This window comes from Cherax quadricarinatus, chromosome 53 (genome assembly GCF_038502225.1).
Source record: "Cherax quadricarinatus isolate ZL_2023a chromosome 53, ASM3850222v1, whole genome shotgun sequence".
Taxonomy (NCBI): domain Eukaryota; kingdom Metazoa; phylum Arthropoda; class Malacostraca; order Decapoda; family Parastacidae; genus Cherax; species Cherax quadricarinatus.
This window is the reverse complement of record NC_091344.1, coordinates 16,131,021-16,155,007: the sequence shown is the minus strand read 5'-3', so window position 1 is coordinate 16,155,007 and position 23,987 is coordinate 16,131,021. Positions and strand designations below refer to the sequence as shown.

Here is a 23,987-nt window from a genome sequence, read left to right as displayed (position 1 = left end):
GAACACTTGCCCCAGTAGAATATCTTGCTGATTCTGTTCCATTCAAAACTATCCTTAGAGATCTACCATGAAGGTAATTACTGAGGAGATATAATGTAGAGCCTGCAATTACCAGTGCTTGCAGGTTTGCCAAGAGGCCCTGGTGCCACACTTGGTCGAAAGCACCAGCAATGTCCAGTGCTACCACACAGCTGACTTTGTATTCATCCAGTGACTGGTGCCATTTAGTGGAGAGGTTTAACAGTAGATCAGCAGCAGAGTAACCTTTCCTGAAGCCATGTTGACAGTCACAAAGTAGTGAGTGGTAGCCAAAAAACTGTCATTTGTCTTGAGATTATTGTCTGAAGGATCTTACCAGTGATTGACAGGAGTGACACTGGTCTGTAGTTGCTGATTTCTGCTCTGCTCTTCTTTTTGTGAACAGGGAATACATTTGCCTCTTTCCACAGAGAAGGTCATTTACACTGTACTAGGCAGTGCTGAAAGATGCGAGTTAGAGGTGCTGCTAGCTGGTCTGCACATCTCGGCAATCTTGGGCTCAACTTTTTTGGGCCCACAGCTTTTTCAAGTGATTTAAGAAGGAAATGCACCTCCTCCTGACTTATTGTCACCACTGACAGTTTTGACACAGTTCTTGCAGCTAGCCAAGGAGGGTCCCTTGCTGGATCAGAAACTTGCATTTTGGTAGCAAAGAGTTCAGCAAAGAGGTCCGCTTTCTCTTGACCACTAGTAGAGGTGGTCCTATCCTGTCGATTTAGAGGTGGAATGAGTTCATCAGGCAGATAACCTTGTCTGTCCTTGACCAGAGACCACCAGGTTTTGGAGCCTACTCTGCCTGATGTTAGCTTTCTTTTTTGTGTCCACCTCCCATTTAGCAATGGCCCACTTTCAAACTTCACCCATATGCCTACAGGCTTGCCTGTGCAAGTTCCTGTTATAGGTGGTAGGATGTCTCTTATACCTTCACCATGCCCTGTACTTAGCAGTAGCAGCCTCTACAATACAATTTTTATTTCTTTGCAAGTTTACATTGAGATTCTGTAGTTACAATAATGAGTTGCAGTGCAAAGAGAGCCACTATCATGCCATGGCATTATGGGCAGACTAAATTAATGGCTTACAGACTATTTAATACTAGAGAAATTGATCATAGTTTGTTTAAGTTGAACATCTGTTTTTATTTAAAGCAGACAGTAAGTTAACTCAACTTACAATCTGGGGATATTACATTGGGACATTTTGAAGGTATTTTGTAGGTTGTGTATATCAGTAATAAATATTTAAGTTATGTTGGAATATAATATTGAACGTTGGTGAAAGTAGTTTACAGTACGAGAATGCTACAATATGGTGTAAGGCAGTATAGTTTTGTGAGGGTATTTGATATTCATAAACAACGAGGAACTGATCAGAGACATAAGTTTCCAAAACTATTTACTCTGATCATAACATCATTGAGGTTCAGACTAGTATTAACTCAGGGGTAGGAAACTGCATCGCTAAAGTTAGAGACGGGATGTTCAGTAAGTTTAATTTTAACAACCATAGAATTAACTGGGAAAAAATAAACCAAGAGCTATCAGACATACCCTGGGAATCAGACATGAGCGACCTAAATCCCCACCAGTGCCTAGAGAAGCTGAATACAGAAGCATACAAAATATGTGTGAAACTTGTACCATTGAGGAAACCCAGAGGAAGATCAGATATAGAGAGAGAGCGTAGGAGGTGGTACAGAAGAAGAAAACGGGTTACTAAACTGCTTAAAAACACACACATGCTACAACAGAGAAAAGATAGACTTAGAGAGATCACTGAATTAGAGCAAAAACTTAGGACGTCATACCTCTCAGAAGAAGTACAAAGGGAACAAAAAGCCATACAGGACATTGCAAGAAACCCAAAATATTTCTATTCCTACGCAAAATCCAAGCTAAGAACTACCTGTAGAATTGGACCACTACTGAGAGGAGACTCGTATACTGACGACGAACAGGAAATGAGTGAAATCCTAAAAGAACAAACAGTATGAGTCGGTGTTCAGCAACCCACTAAATGACAGTAAGGTAGAAAATAAAGAAATATTTTTCACTCCAGAAGAAGGCTGTGCAGACCAACTAACTGACATTAGTACAAATCCCATAGATTTCGAAAAAGAAATGGAAAACATGCCCACTTACTCAGCACCTGGACCAGATTCATGGAATGCTCTATGTATAAAGAAATGCAAAGTACCACTAGCACAAGCCCTCAGTATTCTTTGGAGAAAGAGCTTAGATTTAGGAGAAATACCGGAGGCCTTAAAGAGTGCATAAGGGAGGTAGTAGAGCACTAGCTAAAAATTAGACCAGTAGCCCTAACCCCTCACATCATAAAAATCTTTGAAAGAGTGATGAGATGGCAGGTTACAAATTTCATGGAGCAGCACAACCAACATAACCCGAACCAGCATGGTTTTGGAGCAGGACGATCATGTCTGTCACAGCTGCTGAACCATTATGACAGAATTACGGAGGCACTGGAAGACGACCAAAACTCAGATGTGATTTACACAGATTTTGCAAAGGCGTTTGACAAATGTGATCATGGAGTGATAGCGCACAAAATTAAGGCCATGGGCATTACGCGGAAGGTAGGCAGATGGATTTTTGGTTTCCTATCACACAGAACACATAAGTAGTAGTGAACAGGGCAAGATCCAGCATCAGCGAGGTCAAAAGCTCAGTCCCCCAAGGCACTGTCCTGGCACCTCTGCTGTTCCTCATCCTCATATCAGACATAGACAAAAACACCCGGCACACTTTTGTATCATCATTTGCAGATGACACTAAAATAAGCATGAAAGTCAGTACGGTAGACAACACTAAAAAAGTACAGGAAGACATAAACAGGGTTTTCCAGTGGGCAGTGGAAAACATGACATTAAATGGTGATAAGTTCCAGTTGCTTAGGTATGGAAAGAATGAAGAACTCAAAAGGAGCACTATATACAAAACTCAAGAGGGTCACCAAATAGAACGTAAGGAACACGTAAAAGACCTAGGAATAATTATGTCAGCTGACCTTTCTTTTAAAGACCATAACAAGACAAAGATCACGGCAGCCAGGAAAATGACTGGGTGGGTATTGAGAACTTTCAAAACAAGGGAAATAATGCTGATGGTGACACACTTCAAATCGCTAGTGCTCCCTCACTTAGAATATTGCTCAGTGCTGACGGCCCCATTCAGGGCAGGAGAAATATCGGAGCTAGAACAAATACAGAGATCGTTAACGGCTCACATTGAGCCAGTAAAGCACCTAAACTACTGGGAACGCCTGCAAGTCTTTGAACATTTACTCATTGGAGCAAAGGAGAGAGAGGTACATGATAATATATACCTGGAAGGTACTCGAGGGCTTGGTCCTAAATCTGCACACGACCATAACAACATACTGGAGTGAGAGATATGGGAGGAAGTGTAAAATAAACCCAGTGAGGAGCAGGGGTGTGGTGGGGACAATATGGGAACACTGTATCAACATCCAGGGTCCCAGACTTTTCAACATCTTACCAGAAGATATCAGAAACACTGCTGGAACAAGTGTTGAAGCCTTCAAGAGGAAACTAGACAAGTATCTTCACCAGGTGCCAGATCAACCAGGCTGTGATGGATATGTGGGTCAGCAGGCCTCCAGCAGCAACAGCCTGGTTGACCAGGCAAGCACCAGATGAGCCTGGCCCATGGCCGGGCTCAGAGAGTAGATATACTCTCGAAATTCTTCAAAGGTATATCAAAGGTATACGTATAAGGTATAGTATATTAAGTTATGTATGAACTTTGGGTATTTAAATTTTGAAATACAGTGGACCCCCGACTTATGATAGTCTCAACCTACGATAAAACTGACTTACGATGCTTGTCAGTGTAAAAATTTAACCCCAACCTACATTGAAAAACTTGACTTACATCATTCATCCCGAATGCGGCCGTCTGGTCCTTCTGGCGTGAGCGCCTTAGCTAAACTAGTGTGACATTGTTTACAAGCCAGGGTGGATGGTTGCTCACATGCATTCGATAAATTTTGTATTCCAGTGTTTTTAGTGCTTGTAACTGCTAAATGAGCCAACATGGGCCCAAAGAAAGCTCCTAGTGCCAACCTTGTGGTAAAAAGGGTGAGAAATACTATCGAAATACTATGGTACCACTGTCAGCTGCTGCTGCACCACGGTCAGCTGTACTACTTGAAGATGTGGAGAGACTGTTGTTGGTGTGGCTTATCGAGAATACCGAGAAACAATTAACCCCCAGAGGGATAGCCACCCAGGATAACCCAAGAAAGTTAGTGTATCATCGAGGACTGTCTAAGTTATTGCCATTGGGATCCTTAATCTTGTCCCCCAGGATGCGACCCACACCAGTCAACTAACACCCAGGTGAACAGGAAAAAATGCCTGGAACTAGTGCTCATAAGGCCAGCAAAGGTTGGTTTGAAAGATTAAAGAATCATAGTGGCATACATAGTGTAATGAGGCCTGTTCTGGAAGAAAATGCCAAACAGGACCTACATTACTCAGGAGGAAAAGGCACTCCCAGGACACAGTGTCTCATCACTCGTCACCACATCTTCAATAAAGGTAAGTATCATTTATTCTTCATTTGGTACACTAGTACATGCACAATATATATTGTGCATGTATCCTTCTTTTTGTGTGTAGGAAAATGTATATTTCATCTCGTAAAAAAAAAAATTTTCATACTTTTGGGTGTCTTGAATGGATTAATTTTATTTCCATTATTTCTTATGGGGAAAATTAATTCGACTTAGGATAATTTCATCTTACAGTGTTCTTTCTGGAATGGATTAATATTGTAAGTCGGGGGTCCACTGTATTAAGATTTAGGTAATTGGGAGATCTTAATTTAAGTATTGAGTATTTAATATTTAGTTTAGGGTGAGATGGTTTTTGAGAAGACTTAAATTGATGTTCAGACTGGGTTACTTTAGTATTTACTGGTAATGAGTTCCAAATTTTGGGGCCCTTTATGTGCATAGAGTTCTTACATAGTGTGGTATGGACACAGGTTACATCAAAAAGTGATCTGTCTTGTGTTATGGTTGTGCATCCTATGAAGGTTGGTGAGGAGAAATTTGAGTAAAGGGTTTATGTTTGAGTGTAGTGTTCTATGTATATGGTAGGCACAAGAATAAGTATGGATGTACTTTATGGTGAGTAGTTATAGACTTTTGAATATTGGTGGAGTGTGCTGTCTGGAGTGGGAATTTATCATCATTCTGACTGCAGCCTTTTGCTGGGTTATAAGTGGTTGTAGGTGATTTAATGTTGTTGAACCCCATGCACAAATTCCATAGGTGAGATGAGGGTAGATGAGTGAGTGATACAATGTAAGGAGAGCTGGTTACCTGGAGATTACCTGGAGGTTATTCCAGGGATCAACGCCCCCCTGGCCCGGTCCATGACCAGGCCTCCCGATGGATCAGGGCCTGATCAACTAGGCTGTTAGTGCTGGCCGCATGCAGTCCAACGTACAAGCCACAGCCCGGCTGATCCGGCACTGACTTTAGGTATCTGTCCAGCTCTCTTGAAGGCAGCCAGGGGTTTATTGGCAATTCTGCTAATGCTTGATGGGAGGCTGTTGAACAGTCTTGGGCCCCGGACACTTATGGTGTTTTCCCTTAGTGTACCAATGGCGCCCCTACTTTTTATTGGGGGCATTTTGCATCGCCTGCCCAGTCTTTTACTTTCATAGGGAGTGATTTCTGTGTGCAGATTTGGGACCATTCCTTCCAGGATTATCCAAGTGTAGATTATGATATATGTCTCCCTCCTGCATTCCAACGAGTACAAGTCAAGTGCTTCCAAGTGTTCCCAGTAGTTAAGGTGCTTGACAGAACTTATACGTGCAGTAAAGGATCTCTGTACACTCTCTAGATCTGCGATTTCACCTGCTTTGAATGGAGATGTTAATGTACAGCAGTATTCCAGCGTAGAGAGAACAAGTGATTTGAAAAGGATCATCATTGGCTTGGCATCTCTCGTTTTGAACGTTCTCATTATCCATCCTATCATTTTCTTTGCACGTGCGATCGTGGCACTGTTGTGATCCTTGAAAGTGAGATCCTCAGACATTACTACTCCCAGATCCTTTACATTATTTTTCCGCTCTGTTGTATGGCCAGAGTCTGTAGTATACTCTGTTCTAGTTATTATCTCCTCCAGTTTTCCATAATGGAGTAGTTGGAATTTGTCCTCATTGAACATCATATTGTTTTCCGTTGCTCACTGGAAAACTTTGTTTATATCTTCTTGGAGGTTAACCGCGTCGTCAGCAGATGACAGCCTCATGCCGATCCTAGTATCATCCGCAAAGGATGATACGGTGCTGTGATGTACAGTGGACCCCTGGTTAACGATATTTTTTCATTCCAGAAGTATGTTCAGGTGCCAGTACTGACCGAATTTGTTCCCATAAGGAATATTGTGAAGTAGATTAGTCCATTTCAGACCCCCAAACATACACGTACAAACGCACTTACACAAATACACTTACATAATTGGTCGCATTGGGAGGTGATCGTTAAGCGGGGGTCCACTGTATATCTCTGTCTGTCTGATATGAGGATAAGGAATAAGATGGTGGCGAGTACTGTGCCTTGTGGAACAGAACTCTTCACTATGGCAGCTCCGATTTAACTCTGTTGACTACTACTCTTTGTGTTCGATTTGTTAGGAAGTTGAAGATCCATCTCCCCACTTTCCCAGTTATTCCTTTAGCACATATTTTATGGGCTATTACGCCATGATCGCATTTGTCAAATGCTTTTGCAAAGTCTGTGTATATTACATCTGCATTCTGATTTTCTTCCAGTGCATCCAAGGCCATATCATAGTGATCCAGTAGTTGTGAGAGGCAGGAGCAACCTGCCCTGAACCCATGTTGCCCTGGATTGTGCAGATTTTGGGAATCCAGGTGATTTGCAATCCTGCTTCTTAGCACTCTTTCAAAGATTTTTATGATGTGGGACGTCAGAGCTATTGGTCTATAGTTCTTAGCTAATGCTTTGCTGCCACCTTTATGGAGTGGGGCTATATCCGTCGTTTTAAGTGACTGTGGAATTTCACCCATGTCCAAGCTCCTCCATAGTATACTTAGGGCACGCGAGAGGGGTTTCTTGCAGTTCTTAATGAAAACAGAGTTCCACGAGTCTGGGCCCGGGGCTGAGTGCATGGGCATGTTGTCAATGGCTTTTTCGAAATCTATCGGAGTTAGGGTAATGTCGGAAATCTGGCATACTTTTATGGAGTTTTGAGGCTCATTCATGAAGAAATCATTTGGGTTGCTGATCCTCAGACCGATTAGTGGTTCACTAAACACAGAGTCGTACTGGGATTTCAATATTTCACTCATTTCCTTGTTGTCATCTGTGTAAGTCCCATCCTGTATGAGTAAGGGCCCGATACTAGATGTGGCATTTGCCTTGTTTTTGGCATATGAAAAGAAATATTTTGAATTTCTTTCAATTTCACTAATTGCTTTAAGCTCCTGTCTCTCCTGGTTCCTGTAAGAGTCATTTAACTTAAGTTCGATAGTTTCCACTTCCCTGGTCAGCGCCTCCTTTCGTGTATCAGATATTCTAGCACTCCTGAGGAGCTCAGTGACTCTTCATCGTCTTCTGTAGAGGGAGCGTCTTTCTCTCTCCAGTTTACTCCTGCTCTTCTTCTTTCTTAGGGGAATATGCCTAGAACATGCTTCAGCTGCCAGGAAGTTGATCCTTTCCAGGCACTGGTTTGGTTCCATGTCATTTAAGATATCTTCCCAATATGTTTCGTTTAGGACATGGTTGTGGAACATAGTACCGTATCTTTGATAGTATGGCTACTGTCCTAGAGATTTTCTTGGAAATTTGTTGTATATATGGGTCTGGAATTTAACCCCTTGACTGTCACAACCCCAAATCCTGAGGTGTCTCCTGGTGTCGCAAAAATTTAAAAAACAAAACAAAAAATTCTCATGAAATGATAGAGAATATTTTCCCGATGGTAATGACACCAAAAGAATGAAATTTGATGGAAAACTGACGGAATTACGCTCTCGTGAAGTTAGCGACCTCAGCGATATTTACAAATCAGCGATTTTTGCCCAATTTGAGCCCTATTTTCAGCTAATTCTGTTGTTCCAGATGACCAAACTTATAGCTATTTCTTTAGAACTCCATTTTTTCCATCAAATGAGTACAAGAAACTGACCATTTACCGATTTTAACTACCCAATAACACGGTCAGAAATTTGCAATTTGGCCAATTTCACAAAAATTAAAAAATATGACAATTTCAAAATAGGGTCCAGAATGAATATTGCAGACATTCCTGGTTCTAAAACAACATTTTCTTTGTTCATCAGTCATGCCTCCAGGCCCCTCTGATATTACTCTTGCTTTCTATTTTGAATTTTTATTCAAACAAAAAATAGGTTTACTGTTATGCAGACTACTGCAATATTGTAATAATTGTATAAATAATGTCAACCCATTCATGACTGCATATTAGAATGGCTAGTTGGACATTTATTGGACAACGACATCATTTGTTTACTTTTGAACATCGGCAAAAATCAAACATTTCCCCTATTTTGAGCTCCATTTCCAGGTTCTTTTTATAGTAAAACCAATCAAAATCACCTCAGTTTCTATATGTTTTCCATTCTATCAAATGAGGCCAAGAAAATGAGAATACAACCATAAATACTATACAAAAATAGACCACAAACTTGGCATTTTAATTAAAAAAACGGTCGGAATATTTTTTTCTCATGCACTGTGTGCTGCAGGATTTTTTTTTATATGGTGCACACTGACCACACAGACCCATTCTCTCACATGTGGGCCTGCCAGCTTTCTCCTGCTTGATTTGAAGCCTCTAGAATTTGAGTATATATACGTCAAACACGGTGGCTCGTAAGACATTTTTTTTTTTTTTTAAACAAACCGGCTGTATCCCACCAAGGCAGGGTGGCCCAAAAAAGAAAAACGAAAGTTTCTCTTTTTAAAATTTAGTAATTTATACGGGAGAAGGGGTTACTAGCCCCTTACTCCCAGCATTTTAGTTGCCTGTTACAACACACATGGCTTACGGAGGAAGAATTCTGTTCCACTTCCCCATGGAGATAAGAGGAAATAAACAAGAACAAGAACTAGAAAGAAAATAGAAGAAAACCCAGAGGGATATGTGTATATATACATATATATGCTTGTACATGTATGTGTAGTGTGACCTAAGTGTAAGTAGAAGTAGCAAGACGTACCTGAAATCTTGCATGTTTATGAGACAGAAAAAAGGACACCAGCAATCCTACCATCATGTAAAACAATTACAGGCTTCCGTTTTACACTCGTTTGGCAGGACGGTAGTACCTCCCTGGGCGGTTGCTGTCTACCAACCTACTACCTAGAAGACATATATATATACAACCGAAACAGTCAAAGGGTTAAGGCTACTGTCAAGGTAGATTCCTAGGGATTTTCTCTGTGCGTCTTGTGATGGGCGATCCGTTTAGCGCTATATTAGGTGGAACATTTGTGGCTCTGTTTCCAAACTGAATGAAATAGGTTTTGTCAGTATGTATTGAGTGTAAGCTTGTTAGTCATCATCTGGGTCGATATTTTCTGCAATTCAGCATTAACAGTGTTGGCCAGTATGACTGGGTTTGGTTGAGAGAAGATGTAAGTTATGTCATCTGTAAATAATATGGGTTTGAGTAATTGTGATGCATTCGGTAGGTCCTTGATGTAAATGAGAAAGAGGAGAGGGCCAAGGACACTTCCTTGTGGGACCCCAACTGTAATTGGTTGTGTAGAAGAGTTAGCTCCATTTGTGTACACATATTCGCTTCTGTTACTAAGGCATTACTTTAGGTAATTGAGGGAGTGCCCTCTTATACCATAGTGTGTTAATTTAATGTGCAGTAAATCATGATTGACTGTATCAAAAGCTTTATGTAAACCAATAAAGATTCCCAGTGGGACTTCTTTCTTCTCGAGAGCGGTGTATATTAGTTCTAGCATGTGTACAGTAGCATCAAACTGAGACAGGTTGAGTATGTCTTGAGAGATGAGGTAGGAATAGATCTGCCTATGAATTAAGTTTTCAAATTTTTCTACAATGAAAGCCAAACCAAGGCTGATCTATAGGCGTCGTCGCATATTGCCAGTGAGGGATGTGTTCTTGTTATAGGTTAACCCCTAAACGGTTCAAACGTATATATACATTCTCTACCCCAGTGCCCCGAATGTTGAGAAAAATTCTCTAAGTGTTATAGGATTAAAATAAAAAAAATTAGGGTCAGTACTTACTGAGATATGAGGCTGCTAAGTTGGCACTTAATGCTCACCTGACGGCAACATCGAGTCCTGCTGCTTGAGGAAGTGTTGCCGATATACCATTTTTTCTCATTTCTATATTTTATATAATTTTTATGTTCTGATAATGACAATTTATTGTAGTTCTTGGCATTTCATAACCAATTTTTGTTCTGACACTAATATTAGGTACTGAAGTTGTACTCAAATTGTCACAGACACATTGACAGGTGGACATTTATACTTGCCTTGGTCATTTACTATTGTCTAGGAATATACACAAGTATTTATAGGTCCCAGCAATGTTTTGGATACACAGGAGTATAGAAGGAGGAGGAGGAGGAGGAGGAAGAAGGAAGAAATATAATTGTGTGTACCTGTAAGACTGATGAAAGAGATAGACAGAAACAGGGACACATACAGAGATAGATGGACCGAGATAAACAGACCCTAAACTTGGGGTTAACATCACTTTCCTCTTAAAGGGAGTGTTAATATGACATTACATCAGTGAATCCTTGGTGTTTGCCACACTGTTTGCTCAAGCTGGCACTCAGTTTAACTGGCACTCCCACAAGGTACTAAGTGGTCCCAGATTTTTTTAATATGGTGCACACTGAGTGTTAAGACCCATTCCATGCTGACCAGGCATCTCATGCCAATCGTGCCAAATTTGGAGACAGGAAAATTTAAACGTATATATACATTTAGGGCGCTAGCGGTAAGAACGTATATATACGTTTGGACCATTTAGGGGTTAAGGATGTGTCCAGTGAAGGCTTTCACTTGGTTGTCAACATCCCGTTGGAGAAGAGCATTTCGATCGGTGGTGGCGAGCTCAGAGCAAAGGGCTTGCCAATTACCTCTTTCCCATAGCGAGGTTGTGCATGTGGACTCCTCACGTCATTCTGTTGGGATCTTAAGTGTCGTGAAAACAGCCTTATGGTCAGATGATCCAACGTAGCCGAGGGGTTGACAAGTGTCTGTCTCTCTCTCTGTGTCTCTGTGTCTCTCTGTGTCTCTGTCTCTCTCTGTCTCTCTCTGTCTCTCTCTGTCTCTGTCTCTCTCTGTCTCTCTCTGTCTCTGTCTCTCTCTGTCTCTCTCTGTCTCTCTCTGTCTCTGTCTCTCTCTGTCTCTCTCTGTCTCTCTCTGTCTCTGTCTCTGTCTCTCTCTCTGTCTGTCTGTCTGTCTGTCTCTCTCTCTCTCTCTCTCTCTCTCTCTCTCTCTCTGTCTCTCTCTCTGTCTCTCTCTGTCTCTCTCTCTCTCTCTCTTTTTTACACAGGGTTTGACAAGGTTAAGGATCCCTAGTTTTATTGACAAGCTAAGAGCTGTTACCTACATCAGCTCATTTGAAAGCATTTTTATTGTTATGAGACATACAAGTAGGGAACAGGATGAAGTTGGAGCCATCTGTGGGCCAGCATTTTCATTTGATCAACTTACTTTATCTTGTTGACATCGTTATGGTGTACGAATGTGTTCCATACTCGAGTCATCCTGGGTATATATGATCTCAGATGGAGTGATGTTCTGGAGAAGGGTACAGCCAGAGTTAAGTTGCTGCTTCCTGCCTGTCTTGTGGCATAAAAGCTTGTTTCACGCTGTCCTTGAAGTGGATCCAAGTGTGGTACTTTGACAATATTGGCCTTGTACATAACAGTAAGGCCACCCACATCCCTCCTGTTTTGAAGGCTCTGCTGAAATGACAGATCTATCCAGGATGGGTCAAGGCAAGAGATGAGACGTCTTGCTCTGTTCTCTACTCTGTCAAGCAGTCGCAGATGAGAGGGGGGGGGCAGGCAAACCAAGAAAGTGGAGCATACTCAATATGTGAGCGTACTTGTGCCTCGTACAGAATCTTGCAACCCCTACTGTCAAGCAGATGCGAGATACGGCGAAGTGCTGTAAGCTTCCTGGCTACCTTGTTTGCAAGATTTACAACATGGTTCTCTCTCTCTATCTCTCTATCTCTCTATCTCTCTATCTCTCTATCTCTCTATCTCTCTATCTCTCTATCTCTCTATCTCTCTCTATCTCTCTCTATCTCTCTCTGTCTCTCTCTATCTCTCTCTATCTCTATCTCTATCTCTCTCTCTCTCTCTATCTCTCTCTATCTCTCTGTCTCTCTCTGTCTCTCTATCTCTCTCTCTTTTACACGGTTTGACAAGGTTAGGTTAAGGATCCCTAGCTTTATTGACAAGCTAAGAGTTGTTAACTACATCATCTCATTGGAAAGCATTTGTATTGTTATGAAACACTGGTATTTTTATTGTTATGAAACATATAAGTAGAGAACAGGATGAAGTTGGAGCCATCTGTGGGCCAGCATTTTCATTTGATCATCTGGCTTCATCTTGTTGACATCATAATGCTGTATGAATGTGTTAGACTCGAATCATCCTGGGGATAAATGATCTCAGATGAAGTGATGTTCTGGAGGAGGGTACAGTCAGAGTGAAGTTGCTGCTTTCTGCCTGTCTTGTGGTATAGAAGCTTTCTTCACGCTGTCCTCGAAGTGGATCTAAGTGTGGTACTATGACAGTATTGGCCTTGTACATAACAGTAAGGCCACCCACATCCCTCCTGTGTTGAAGACTCTGCTGAAATGACAGATCTATCCAGGATGGGTCCAGGTGAGAGATGAGACGTTTTGCTCTCTTCTCTACTCTGTCAAGCAGTCACAGATGACAGGGGGGGGCAGGCAGACCAAGAAAGTGGAGCATAGTGAAGATGTGAGCATACTTGTGCCTCATACAGAATCATGCAACCCCTACTGTCAAGCAGATGCGAGATACAGCGAAGTGCTCTAAGCTTCCTGGCTGTCTTATTTGCAAGATGCACAACATGGTTCTTCATGGTCAGTTTGGAGTCAAATTTCACCCCAAGGATAACAACTTTCCCAGGTACCAACACCCTCCCATTCATGCTTACTGCTGCAATGGCATTACCATCATGGTGCCTAGAGACCATCATCATTTGCATTTTCTCAGGTGCAAACGTTACTTGCCATCTGTTTCCCCAAGCTGATATAGCTCTTAGCTGGTGATTGATGTAGCTGTCTCTCTCTCTCTGTCTCTGTCTCTGTCTCTCTCTCTCTCTGTCTGTCTCTCTCTCTCTCTCTGTCTCTCTGTCTCTCTCTGTCTCTCTCTGTCTCTGTCTCTCTCTGTCTCTCTCTCTCTCTCTCTCTCTCTCTCTCTCTCTCTCTCTCTCTCTCTCTCTCTCTCTCTCTCTCTCTCTCTCTCTCTCTCTGTCTCTCTCTCTCTCTCTCTCTCTGTCTCTCTCTGTCTCTGTCTCTGTCTCTCTCTCTCTGTCTGTCTCTCTCTCTGTCTCTTTCTCTCTTTTCTCTCTCTCTTTCTCTCTCTCTCTTTCTCTCTCTCTCTCTCTGCCTCTCTCTCTCTCTCTCTCTCTCTCTCTCTCTCTCTCTGTCTCTCTCTCTGTCTCTCTCTCTCTGTCTCTCTCTCTCTCTGTCTCTCTCTCTCTGTCTCTCTCTCTCTGTCTCTCTCTGTCTCTCTCTGTCTCTCTCTCTCTGTCTCTCTCTCTCTCTCTCTCTCTCTCTCTCTCTCTCTCTCTCTCTGTCTCTCTCTCTCTCTCTCTCTCTCTCTCTCTCTCTCTCTCTCTCTCTCTCTCTCTCTCTCTCTCTCTCTCTCTCTCTCTCTCTCTGTCTCTCTCTCTCTGTCTCTCTCTCTCTGTCTCTCTCTGTCTCTCTCTGTCTCTCTCTGTCTCTGTCTCTGTCTCTGTCTCTCTCTGTCTCTCTCTCTCTGTCTCTCTCTGTCTCTCTCTGTCTCTCTCTGTCTCTCTCTCTCTCTCTCTCTCTCTCTCTCTCTCTCTCTCTCTCAAACTGACTGTGTGTACACTGTGTATGTTATGCCCATATTGGAGTATGCTGCACCAGTTTGGAACCCTCACCTAGCCAAGCATGTAAGGAAACTAGAGAAAGTGCAAAAGTTTGCAACAAGACTAGTCCTGGAGCTAAGGGGTATGTCCTACAAGGAGGGATTAAGGGAAACCGACCTGACAACACTGGAAGACAGAAGAGATAATGGGGATATGATAACAACATATAAAATACCGAGTAGCAGCCAGTGAAGAGGTGGGGCCAGGAGCTGTGACTCAACCCCTGCAACCACAACTAGGTGACTACACATACATACATACATCCACAGTGAGTAATTTCCCTGAAATACTACCTCATTTACATTGTTTTTCCAATTTTGGTTTCATTTAAACTGGCCACATAAGGCATCTTCTCATTTATAATGTTCCCATGTTCTAGTCTTCTTTGAGATAACTCCATCCTTATTTGTACAGTATATCAGAATCTCTTAATTTTCTTTTCACACAGTTTTGTTTTTAACTGTCTGCTTTTAGTTACTTCAATAAACCTTTTGATGGAATTTTGCCAGAGTGATTCCATACATTTGTCTGGATTTTTTTTAATGTGTCAGCTGTCTCCCATTGAGGTAGGATGGCCTTCCCCCACCCAAAAAATAAAAGAAATGTATCTGTCTTCTTTCAACAAACCGGCCGTATCCCACCGATACAGGGTGGCCCAAAAAGAAAAACTGAAGTTTCTCTTTTTATATTCAATATTTTATACCGGAGAAGGGATTACTAGCCCCTTGCTTCCAGCATTTTAGTTGCCTCTTACGACATGTATGTGCGAGTTATTTGTGTTGTGTAACCACCATCATTTATTCAAAAGCTGTTTTGGCAGAAGTATGCAGGCATCACTATTCCAATGACCCTCACAAGCTACAACATCTGCCCCCCCCCCCCCCCCTCGCTTCTCCAGAGTGAAGGCACTGTGGAAATATTGAAATAATAATCTTATTGCTCTTGTACAATCTTTTCAATACCTGTGAAACAAGTCCTGTAACACAACCCTTATTTAGTTTTAAAGAAGTGGTAAGTTAAAATAATAATAAAAAAAAAAAGACTAGAAAGAAACATCATACTTAACGATATTATATGTTTGCAGGTGAAGACATTGTGTTCTTGGCAACAGATATCAATTTACCAGGAGCAGTAGATTGGGTTATGATGCAGAGCTGCTTTGGCCACCATTTCATGCTTGTATTAGAGAAGCAAGAAAAATATGATGGTCATCAACAGTTTTTTGCCATTGTACAACTCATAGGCTCAAGAAAACAGGCTGAAAATTTTGCATACAGGTTAGTCATCAGTATTTTTAGAGTTGTGTTTTTAGAGTAAAGTCGCTTGTGGCATTATTCCTTCCTTTTCAATGTATTATAATTATTAAGCTATAAAATAATGTTAACTATTTAGTGGGTTTGGTTGTTCTACACTTGCAGTCCAGCCTGAGGTTATAATTCTTTGTTGACTATGTTTTGAATAAAAATTTTCTACTAGAGGCTCTTAGGCTTATTTATCTATCACAGCCTGGCTGGTCAAATCAAGTCAAATATAAATTTATTTCCAGATGATACATCATTTGTTAATTCTTTTGGAGGAGTTTAGGATATTGGCAGTTTGGAGGGATATGTTATAAATCTTTATATATGCTTCTTAACTGTTGTATCTGGGCACCTCTGCAAAAACAGTGATTATGTATGAGTGAGGTGAAAGTGTTTAATGATGATGAAAGTAATTTTGTTTTTTTGTTTTTTTGAGGGGGGATTTTCTTTCTTTTTGGGTCACCCTGCCTCAGTGGGAGACGGCCAACTTGTTGGAAAAAAAAAATAATTTGTTCAAAATTGGATGGCCTTACATTAATAATAATTATGCAGAGCATTTGTTGGGCAAGCTTAAACCTAACTTATATCTAGAACTTTAGTATGTTACATATGTGGCACTTGTAGTAGGTCAGTTTCCTCTAATATTTCTTACACATGTATGGATTACCTGGCAGATTTTTATTCAAAATGTAAGAGAAAAAAATGTTCGAGCTACACATGCATGGGTGTATACAGTGAAACCTCAGTTGTCGACCGCATTACTGGTTGAACAAATTGCTTTTCGACCGTTCTCTTGGCTGTCAACCAACAACGTGAACGTCTCAGGTCACATGCTCACAGAATGCCCACCGGACAATGAGTCAACAGCCCATGGGCCAGCAGGTCATTTCTAAATTCAAGAAACTCAACACCAAAGCACTTTTTGATAGGTGCTTTGAAATCACTTCAGAAATAAATTTAATCCTTGAGGCTTGTAGACAGATTTAACTACTTGAGGCTTGTAGACAAACCCTGGGGGAAGTGTGTCTTCCAGGACCATGCAGTCAGTATGGAAGAAATTGTGGCCTGCGTTTGTGGCAGCCAAGGATGTGCTAAATTGTATGAAGTGCAGGAGTTTCCTGCACTTGGCCATCTTTGCAATGGCCATCTTTGTCTCTAACATGTACAATGCCAGTGTAGTGTCTCAGTTTAGACAAGTGTTAAAATGGAGCCTGAAACAAACCTCAATATACAGGCTTTTAGTGAGACAAAGAACCAGTGAGCCAGAACAAGGTGTTAGTGGTGAAAAGGGACAAAGAAGAGATACAACACCAAAAGGACAGTTGCCTGACATACTAATAGAAGGTGACTCTCCTTCCAAGCAGTAACATACCCCCTCCTCTCCTCCACCTCCTGCATCCAGTATGCCATTAGCTCTCCTCTGACGGGTAAGAAGAGGCAGTTAAATTTTTATTTACTGTACAGTATTTCAGTTAGTTTCTTTTAGTATTCATTTTTACAGTTTTATGTAGTAGTCAGTACACTTTTAATAAATTATTATATTGTCTGTAACAGATCAATTCTGTTTACCTTATTCTTTATGGGAAAAATTGCTTTGGTTGTCGAATCGACATCTGGAATGAATTAATTTCAACATTTGAGGTTCCACTGTATATTTAAGTAAATTTAGAGTTGATTATTGTATTTTGTAGCTTCAGACTTTGGTTTACCTTTATAGCAATTTATCATTTTTGCAAATATTAAAACAAAGTTTCCAGTTATCCGAGGAATCACATTCCAGGCTTTCATTGGTAAACCGTAGCAGGTAGAATGATTTTGGACCACTGTCACCACAGCATTCTGTAATTGTGCCTATATCATCCCTGCTTTAATTTAGGTTTATTCTACATTTCCTTTCATATTTCTTACTCTGGTAAGCACCCTTTTAATAACAAGCACTGAATTGCATTGGTTATAATAGTCCAGCATTTTCAAAAATCTCGTTTTGATCAATGTAATCAGGACCGATTTTTATTAGGACTTTTTATTAGCTGAATTATGTAAAATACATTGAATGCTTTGTATGAAAGTTTTGTTTTTATATTTTGGAAGTTTACAAAGAGAGCCACTGTAAAAGGTCACTAAGCAGGGATTTATTTTTTCTTAACACTGGCCATCTCCCACCATGATAGGGTTACATTGTTCCTCCCTCTCTTGTACCCTCAGAGAAAAAAAAACTCATCATTCTTTCAATAGCTGTCATGTCAGAAGTGTTCAAACATCACAGATCAAATGGCCCTCTGAATTACGATATCCCTACTCCCAGACTCGGGTCTAGCTAGCTAGTTTCCTGAATCACATAAATGTTAACTTACTCACACTGTAATAGAAAATCAAACCATGAAAAATCACTTGTCTCCAGTCTAATCTGACAATGACACAAGCCTGATGGAAGCTTAAATCCCAACCACTCAAAATTTCTCCATTCTTTCTATATGCCTAAACCACTTCAGCCCTCTAAATTATACCCTTGGTAACCCCACATCACCTTTTAATTTCTACACTCTAGCTTCTTTGCTTTACATTCACACTGCTCTCAAATGTAACATCACTGCAACCTCAAGCCTCCTCCATGCTGCAGCATTCCAAATTTATGCTAAAACATATAAAAGTGTTAGTACCACTGTAATTCTTACACTCACTCTTGTCTCCTTTTTCCTTGTACAAAGAAACTACGCATGCTTGCTGCCTATGCTTAGATACCTTTTTTCTTTTGTGCATACACTAAATAAATCCACCATATCACTCAGACGTGTCTGTATTAATCCCATCTATCCCAGCTACTTTACCTCCTTTCATTCTACCCACTGCCTACTGTGGAAATAAATGGTATAAAATACCAACACAGTGGAAATATAAACACACATACAGTATAATGTGATCCTTTATTGACAGGTTTTGCCCACACACTGGACTTTTTCAAGTCACAAACAGATCTACCTGGGTGGAAGGTACTCGAGTATTTATAGTCGGGTTCAGAATGCTGGGTCAGGTGGAGAATGCTGCATCTGATGATCTACCAAGTGGGGCTATAGAGTCTAAAATCTTGGATAGCTTGGAAGGGAGATTGGATAAGTTTGTGAGCAGACCTTCTTTAGCGTTCCTCCATTCCTATGTTCTTATGTGGGATAGCGATGAAGAAGTTTCTTGGCAAGTGGTTCAGCTATGTTATAGAAGCCATTGTTCTGGTCGAAGTTGTCGGATATAGAGACAAGCGATGATTCCAGGATTCTTCAGTACTTAGTGTTGTCTTCTCTGGCGATAAGTCTTGAGTTTCTGTAGTTTATTAAATGGTTGTGTGAATTACAGTTTTGTACACGGGCATTTCTTGTATCGTCAGACCTGTTTGCGTATTGGTGTTCTGAAATACGTGTTTGGAGGTCTCCTGATGTTTCACTCACATATAATTTCTTGCAGTCATTACAATTTTAGTGCATTCTTCCTTGAGGAAGAATGCACTGTAATTGAACAAGTATTTTCCAAACTTCACTATCCTCATCACTTCATCAGAGACTGCAGACGAAGGGCATTAAACATCTTCAACACACCCAGAGAAGACACTGCCGAGAAAAGATATATAGTCCTCCCCAATAACTCCATTGCCAAACACAACCACAACCATCAAGGACATTACCAGTAATAGACAGGACAAGCTTCCATCCTCTGCAGGGGTATTCGATATTAATCCGTTCCTGAGAGCTCATTGAATACCGATAATATTGAAAACCGAATCAATTTTCCTCATAAGAAATAATGGAAATCAAATTAATCCGTGCAAGACACCCAAAAGTATGAAAAAAAAATTTTTTATTACATGAAATATTAAGTTTAATGCAGTAGAATAATTACAATAACAATAAAATAATTGACACTTACCTTTAATGAAGATCTGGTGATGATTGATGGGATGGGAGGAGGGGAGAGGTGTTAGTGTTTCAAAGGGGAATCCCCTTCCATTAGGACTTGAGGTAGCAAGTCCTTTTCCGGGGTTACTTCCCTTCTTTTAATGCCACTAGGACCAGCTTGAGAGTCACTGGACTTCTGTCGCACAACATAACTGGCAGCCTCACCATGCCTAATCACACTATGTATGCCACTACGATTCTTAAATCTTTCAAACCAACCTTTGCTGGCCTTAAATTCACTCGCATCACCACTAGTTGCAGGCAATTTCTTTACCAAATCGTCATGCAACTGCCTAGCCTTTTCACAAATGATCGCTTGAGAGATGCTATCTCCTGCTATTTGTTTTTCATTTATCCACACCAGTAACAATCTCTCAACATTTTCTAACACTTGAGGTCGCTGTTTCGTAATCACAGTTGCACCTTTTGCAAGAACAGCTTCCTTGATTGCCGTTTTCCTGGTCACTATAGTAGAGATGGTTGATTGGGGTTTATTATACAACCTGACACACGCACTCCACTTTCGTACTTTGCAATTATCTCTTTCTTCATTTCATAAGTCATTAGTGACTTTTTTCTCGAAGGGTTGGCACTAGAAGCTTTCTTGGGGCCCATGGTGACTTATTTTGTAGAAACAAGCACCAAACACAGTGATAATATGGATAATATGGAATGTACCGAATGTATCCTTAGATGTGCGCACACTGGCTGGCTTGTAAACACTAGCACACACAGAGTAGTTCAGGCCACATGTGGACAGGTCTCGTACGAATCGTATCGAATACCGGGTTTTCAATCGAATACCGAGGAAAAATTTTTGCGTTAAAATGCATCGAAAACCGCATTTATCGAATACCGATGCCATCGAATACCGGGGGTCCACTGTATACATAATCCCTTTTAATGACTGCAGCAAATTATATGTGGGCGAAACATCAAGAGACCTCCAAACACGTATTTCAGAACGCCAATACGCAAGCAGGTCTGACGATACAAGAAATGACTGTGTACAACACCGTAATTCACACAACCATTTAATAAACTACAGAAACTCGAGACTTATCGCCAGAGAAGACAACATTCGGTACCGAAGAATCCTGGAATCATCGCATATCTCTATATCCAACAACTTCAACCAGAACAATGGCTTCTATAACATAGCTGAACCACTTGCCAAGAAACTTCTTCATCGCTATCCCACATAAGAACATAGGCATGGAGGAACACTGCAGAAAGTCTGCTCACAAACTTATCCAATCTCCCTTCTAAGCTACCCAAGATTTTAGACTCTATAACCCCACTTGGTAGATCATCAGATGCAGCATTCTCCACCTGACGCAGCATTCTGAACCTGACTATAAATACTTGCGTACCTTCCACCCAGGTAGATCTGTTTGTGACTTGAAAAAGCCCACTGTGTGGGCGAAACATTATCAATAAAGGATCATATTATACTGCATGTGTGTTTATATTTCCACTGCCTACTGTACTTTTCCCACATTCGCCTCTAGCTCTTCTTTCTCCTACTAGAATTTATTCCTCCATGCCCAATGCATGATATCAGTGCCTCCCCTTCATCAGCATCTAACAGCTCCATGAAGTATTCTGTCCATCTTTACAGTACCTTCACCTCCCTATTTAACTGCCATATCCATTTGTTCCCTTTTGTATAGTATCTGTACTTACTTATTACTTGTATGATTTAATGTTTTTCAGAATAGTGTGTGTATATTATTAAATGCTTTTATTTACAACTAAATATGATAAAAGATTTAAAGGCATGCTGTTAAGATATAAATAAGTTAAAATATTTTTTCTTGGAAAAATATGCAGCCTACAGATTTTGCTTACTTAGATTGTAAGATTGAGAAGATTTTATTCTCATTTGCAGATTAGAACTAAATGGTCCTCGGCGAAGACTAACCTGGGAAGCCACTCCACGATCCATACATGAGGGTGTCCAGTCAGCAATCATGAATTCAGATTGCCTAGTGTTTGATACATCTATTGCCCAATTATTTGCAGATAATGGGAACCTTGGCATTAATGTAACAATTTCCATGTGCTGAAGGTAAGAGTTAATTATTTAAAAATTAACTGACTTTAATGAAAGTTTTAATTTCCACTGTACCATAATCATTCTTACCATCTACAACTACATCCCTGGAGTGGAAGAATATCTGAAATTAGATGGTTTGCAATGTAATTCCTCTTCCACATTGAGAACTTTCCTGCACATTCAGATGAACTAGCTCTTGCTAGTTTGAATCTTAAATAGTAAAGAATCGCCCAAAGTGCTCAGTGTAATGGAGTTCTTTATGCCTCAGTGATGTGAATGAGAAGGCAATACACCATCAATACTAGACCTAGGGTTCACTGAAAAACAAAGAAAGAAATTCTCAATATAAATTATCCAAGTGTATGTATTTGGAGAGAGTGACCATGTTGTACTGAAAATGAAATGCTTAATAAGCATATTTTAGATAGGATAAACAAATAAACAGATAGGAAAAATTAGAATATAAAAACAGACTTTTAATATATGGATGGAAATGCATTATACAGTGGAACCCCAGTTTTTGTCCTTAATCCATTTCAGAAGGTCAGTCAAAATTCAAAATGGATGAAAACCGAAGTAATATTTCCCATAAGAAATAATGTAAATCCAATTAATCTGTTCGAGACACCCAAAAATATTAACAAAAACTTCATTTTATAGAGAATAACTATAGTTTTACATATAGAAAACAATGAGAAATAAATCTAAAGCACTAATGAAATGGATAAATGAACATTTAAATCACTATTACCTTTATTGAAGACTTGTTGGCATATGGAAGATGGGAAGAAGGGGAGAGGGAGAAGAGGTTATCTCTACCACCATCACTACCACCCTCTACCCCCATCACTACCACCCTCTACCCCCATCACTACCACCCTCTACCCCCATCACTACCACTACCGCCATCTAGTACCATCACAACCACTACCACCCTCCACCACCATCACTACCACCCTACCATGCTCACTGAACAAGTAACAGAGGCAGACTGAGTCATGTATGTGTGAGCAGCCGTGTCCGGGGCGGGCGGACATGTCTGGTACGGATGATTTCCGAGTGGAGATACAAAACCCAGGGTAAAATTTTGCCCAAAAAAGTGTTCAAAATTTGAATTGTACGATATCCACACCAAACAAAATCAAGGGTTCCACTGTATTAAAGATGATCACAAAATGCAGTGGTACCCCGAGTTTCGAACTTAAACCGTTCTAAAGTCGAAACGTTCGAAACTCAAAGCAATATTTCCCCTAAGAAATAATGTAAATACATTTAATCCGTTCCGGAAACCCAAAAATATTCACAAAAAAATACATTTTATAGAGATATTGTACTTATGGGAGATTCTAAAGAAAAATTGCAAAGGTTAGTGGATGAGTTTGAGAATGTGTGTAAAGGTAGAAAGTTGAAAGTGAACATAGAAAAGAGTAAGGTGATGAGGATATCAAATGATTTAGATAAAGAAAAATTGGATATCAAATTGGGGAGGAGGAGTATAGAAGAAAATGTTTTCAGATACTTGGGAGTTGACGTGTCGGCGGATGGATTTATGAAGGATGAGGTTAATCATAGAATTGATGAGGGAAAAAAGGTGAGTGGTGCATTGAGGTATATGTGGAGTCAAAAAACGTTATCTATGGAGGCAAAGAAGGGAATGTATGAAAGTATAGTAGTACCAACACTCTTATATGGATGTGAAGCTTGGGTGGTAAATGCAGCAGCGAGGAGACGGTTGGAGGCAGTGGAGATGTCCTGTCTAAGGGCAATGTGTGGTGTAAATATTATGCAGAAAATTCGGAGTGTGGAAATTAGGAGAAGGTGTGGAGTTAATAAAAGCATTAGTCAGAGGGCACAAGAGGGGTTGTTGAGGTGGTTTGGTCATTTAGAGAGAATGGATCAAAGTAGAATGACATGGAAAGCATATAAATCTATAGGGGAAGGAAAGAGGGGTAGGGGTCGTCCTTGAAAGGGTTGGAAAGAGGGGGTAAAGGAGGTTTTGTGGGCGAGGGGCTTGGACTTCCAGCAAGCGTGCATGAGCGTGTTAGATAGGAGTGAATGGAGACGAATGATACTTGGGACCTGACGATCTGTTGGAGTGTGAGCAGGGTAATATTTAGTGAAGGGATTCAGGGAAACCGGTTATTTTCTTATAGTCGGACTTGAGTCCTGGAAATGGGAAGTACAATGCCTGCACTTTAAAGGAGGGGGTTGGGATATTGGCAGTTTGGAGGGATATGTTGTGTATCTTTATACGTATATGCTTCTAAACTGTTGTATCCTGAGCACCTCTGCAAAAGCAGTGATAATGTGTGAGTGTGGTGAAAGTGTTGAATGATGATGAAAGTATTTTCTTTTTGGGGATTTTCTTTCTTTTTTGGGTCACCCTGCCTCGGTGGGAGACGACCGACTTGTTGAAAAAAAAAAAAAAAA

At 40.6% G+C, this 23,987-nt stretch overlaps 1 protein-coding gene across 9 annotated transcripts in view; it reads left to right on the top strand.

The window, feature by feature from the left end:
• LOC128692330 (E3 ubiquitin-protein ligase Siah1) overlaps nucleotides 1–23,987 on the top strand; it is a 538,875-nt gene that overhangs the window by 497,508 nt on the left and 17,380 nt on the right. For all 9 annotated transcript variants that reach the window (XM_070096364.1, XM_070096365.1, XM_070096363.1 and 6 more), the window contains exons 4-5: nucleotides 15,338–15,530; nucleotides 21,390–21,569. In XM_070096364.1, coding sequence (XP_069952465.1) covers nucleotides 15,338–15,530; nucleotides 21,390–21,567 — 371 coding nt within the window. In that variant the 3' untranslated portion in view covers nucleotides 21,568–21,569. The remainder of the gene's footprint in view (nucleotides 1–15,337; nucleotides 15,531–21,389; nucleotides 21,570–23,987) is intronic.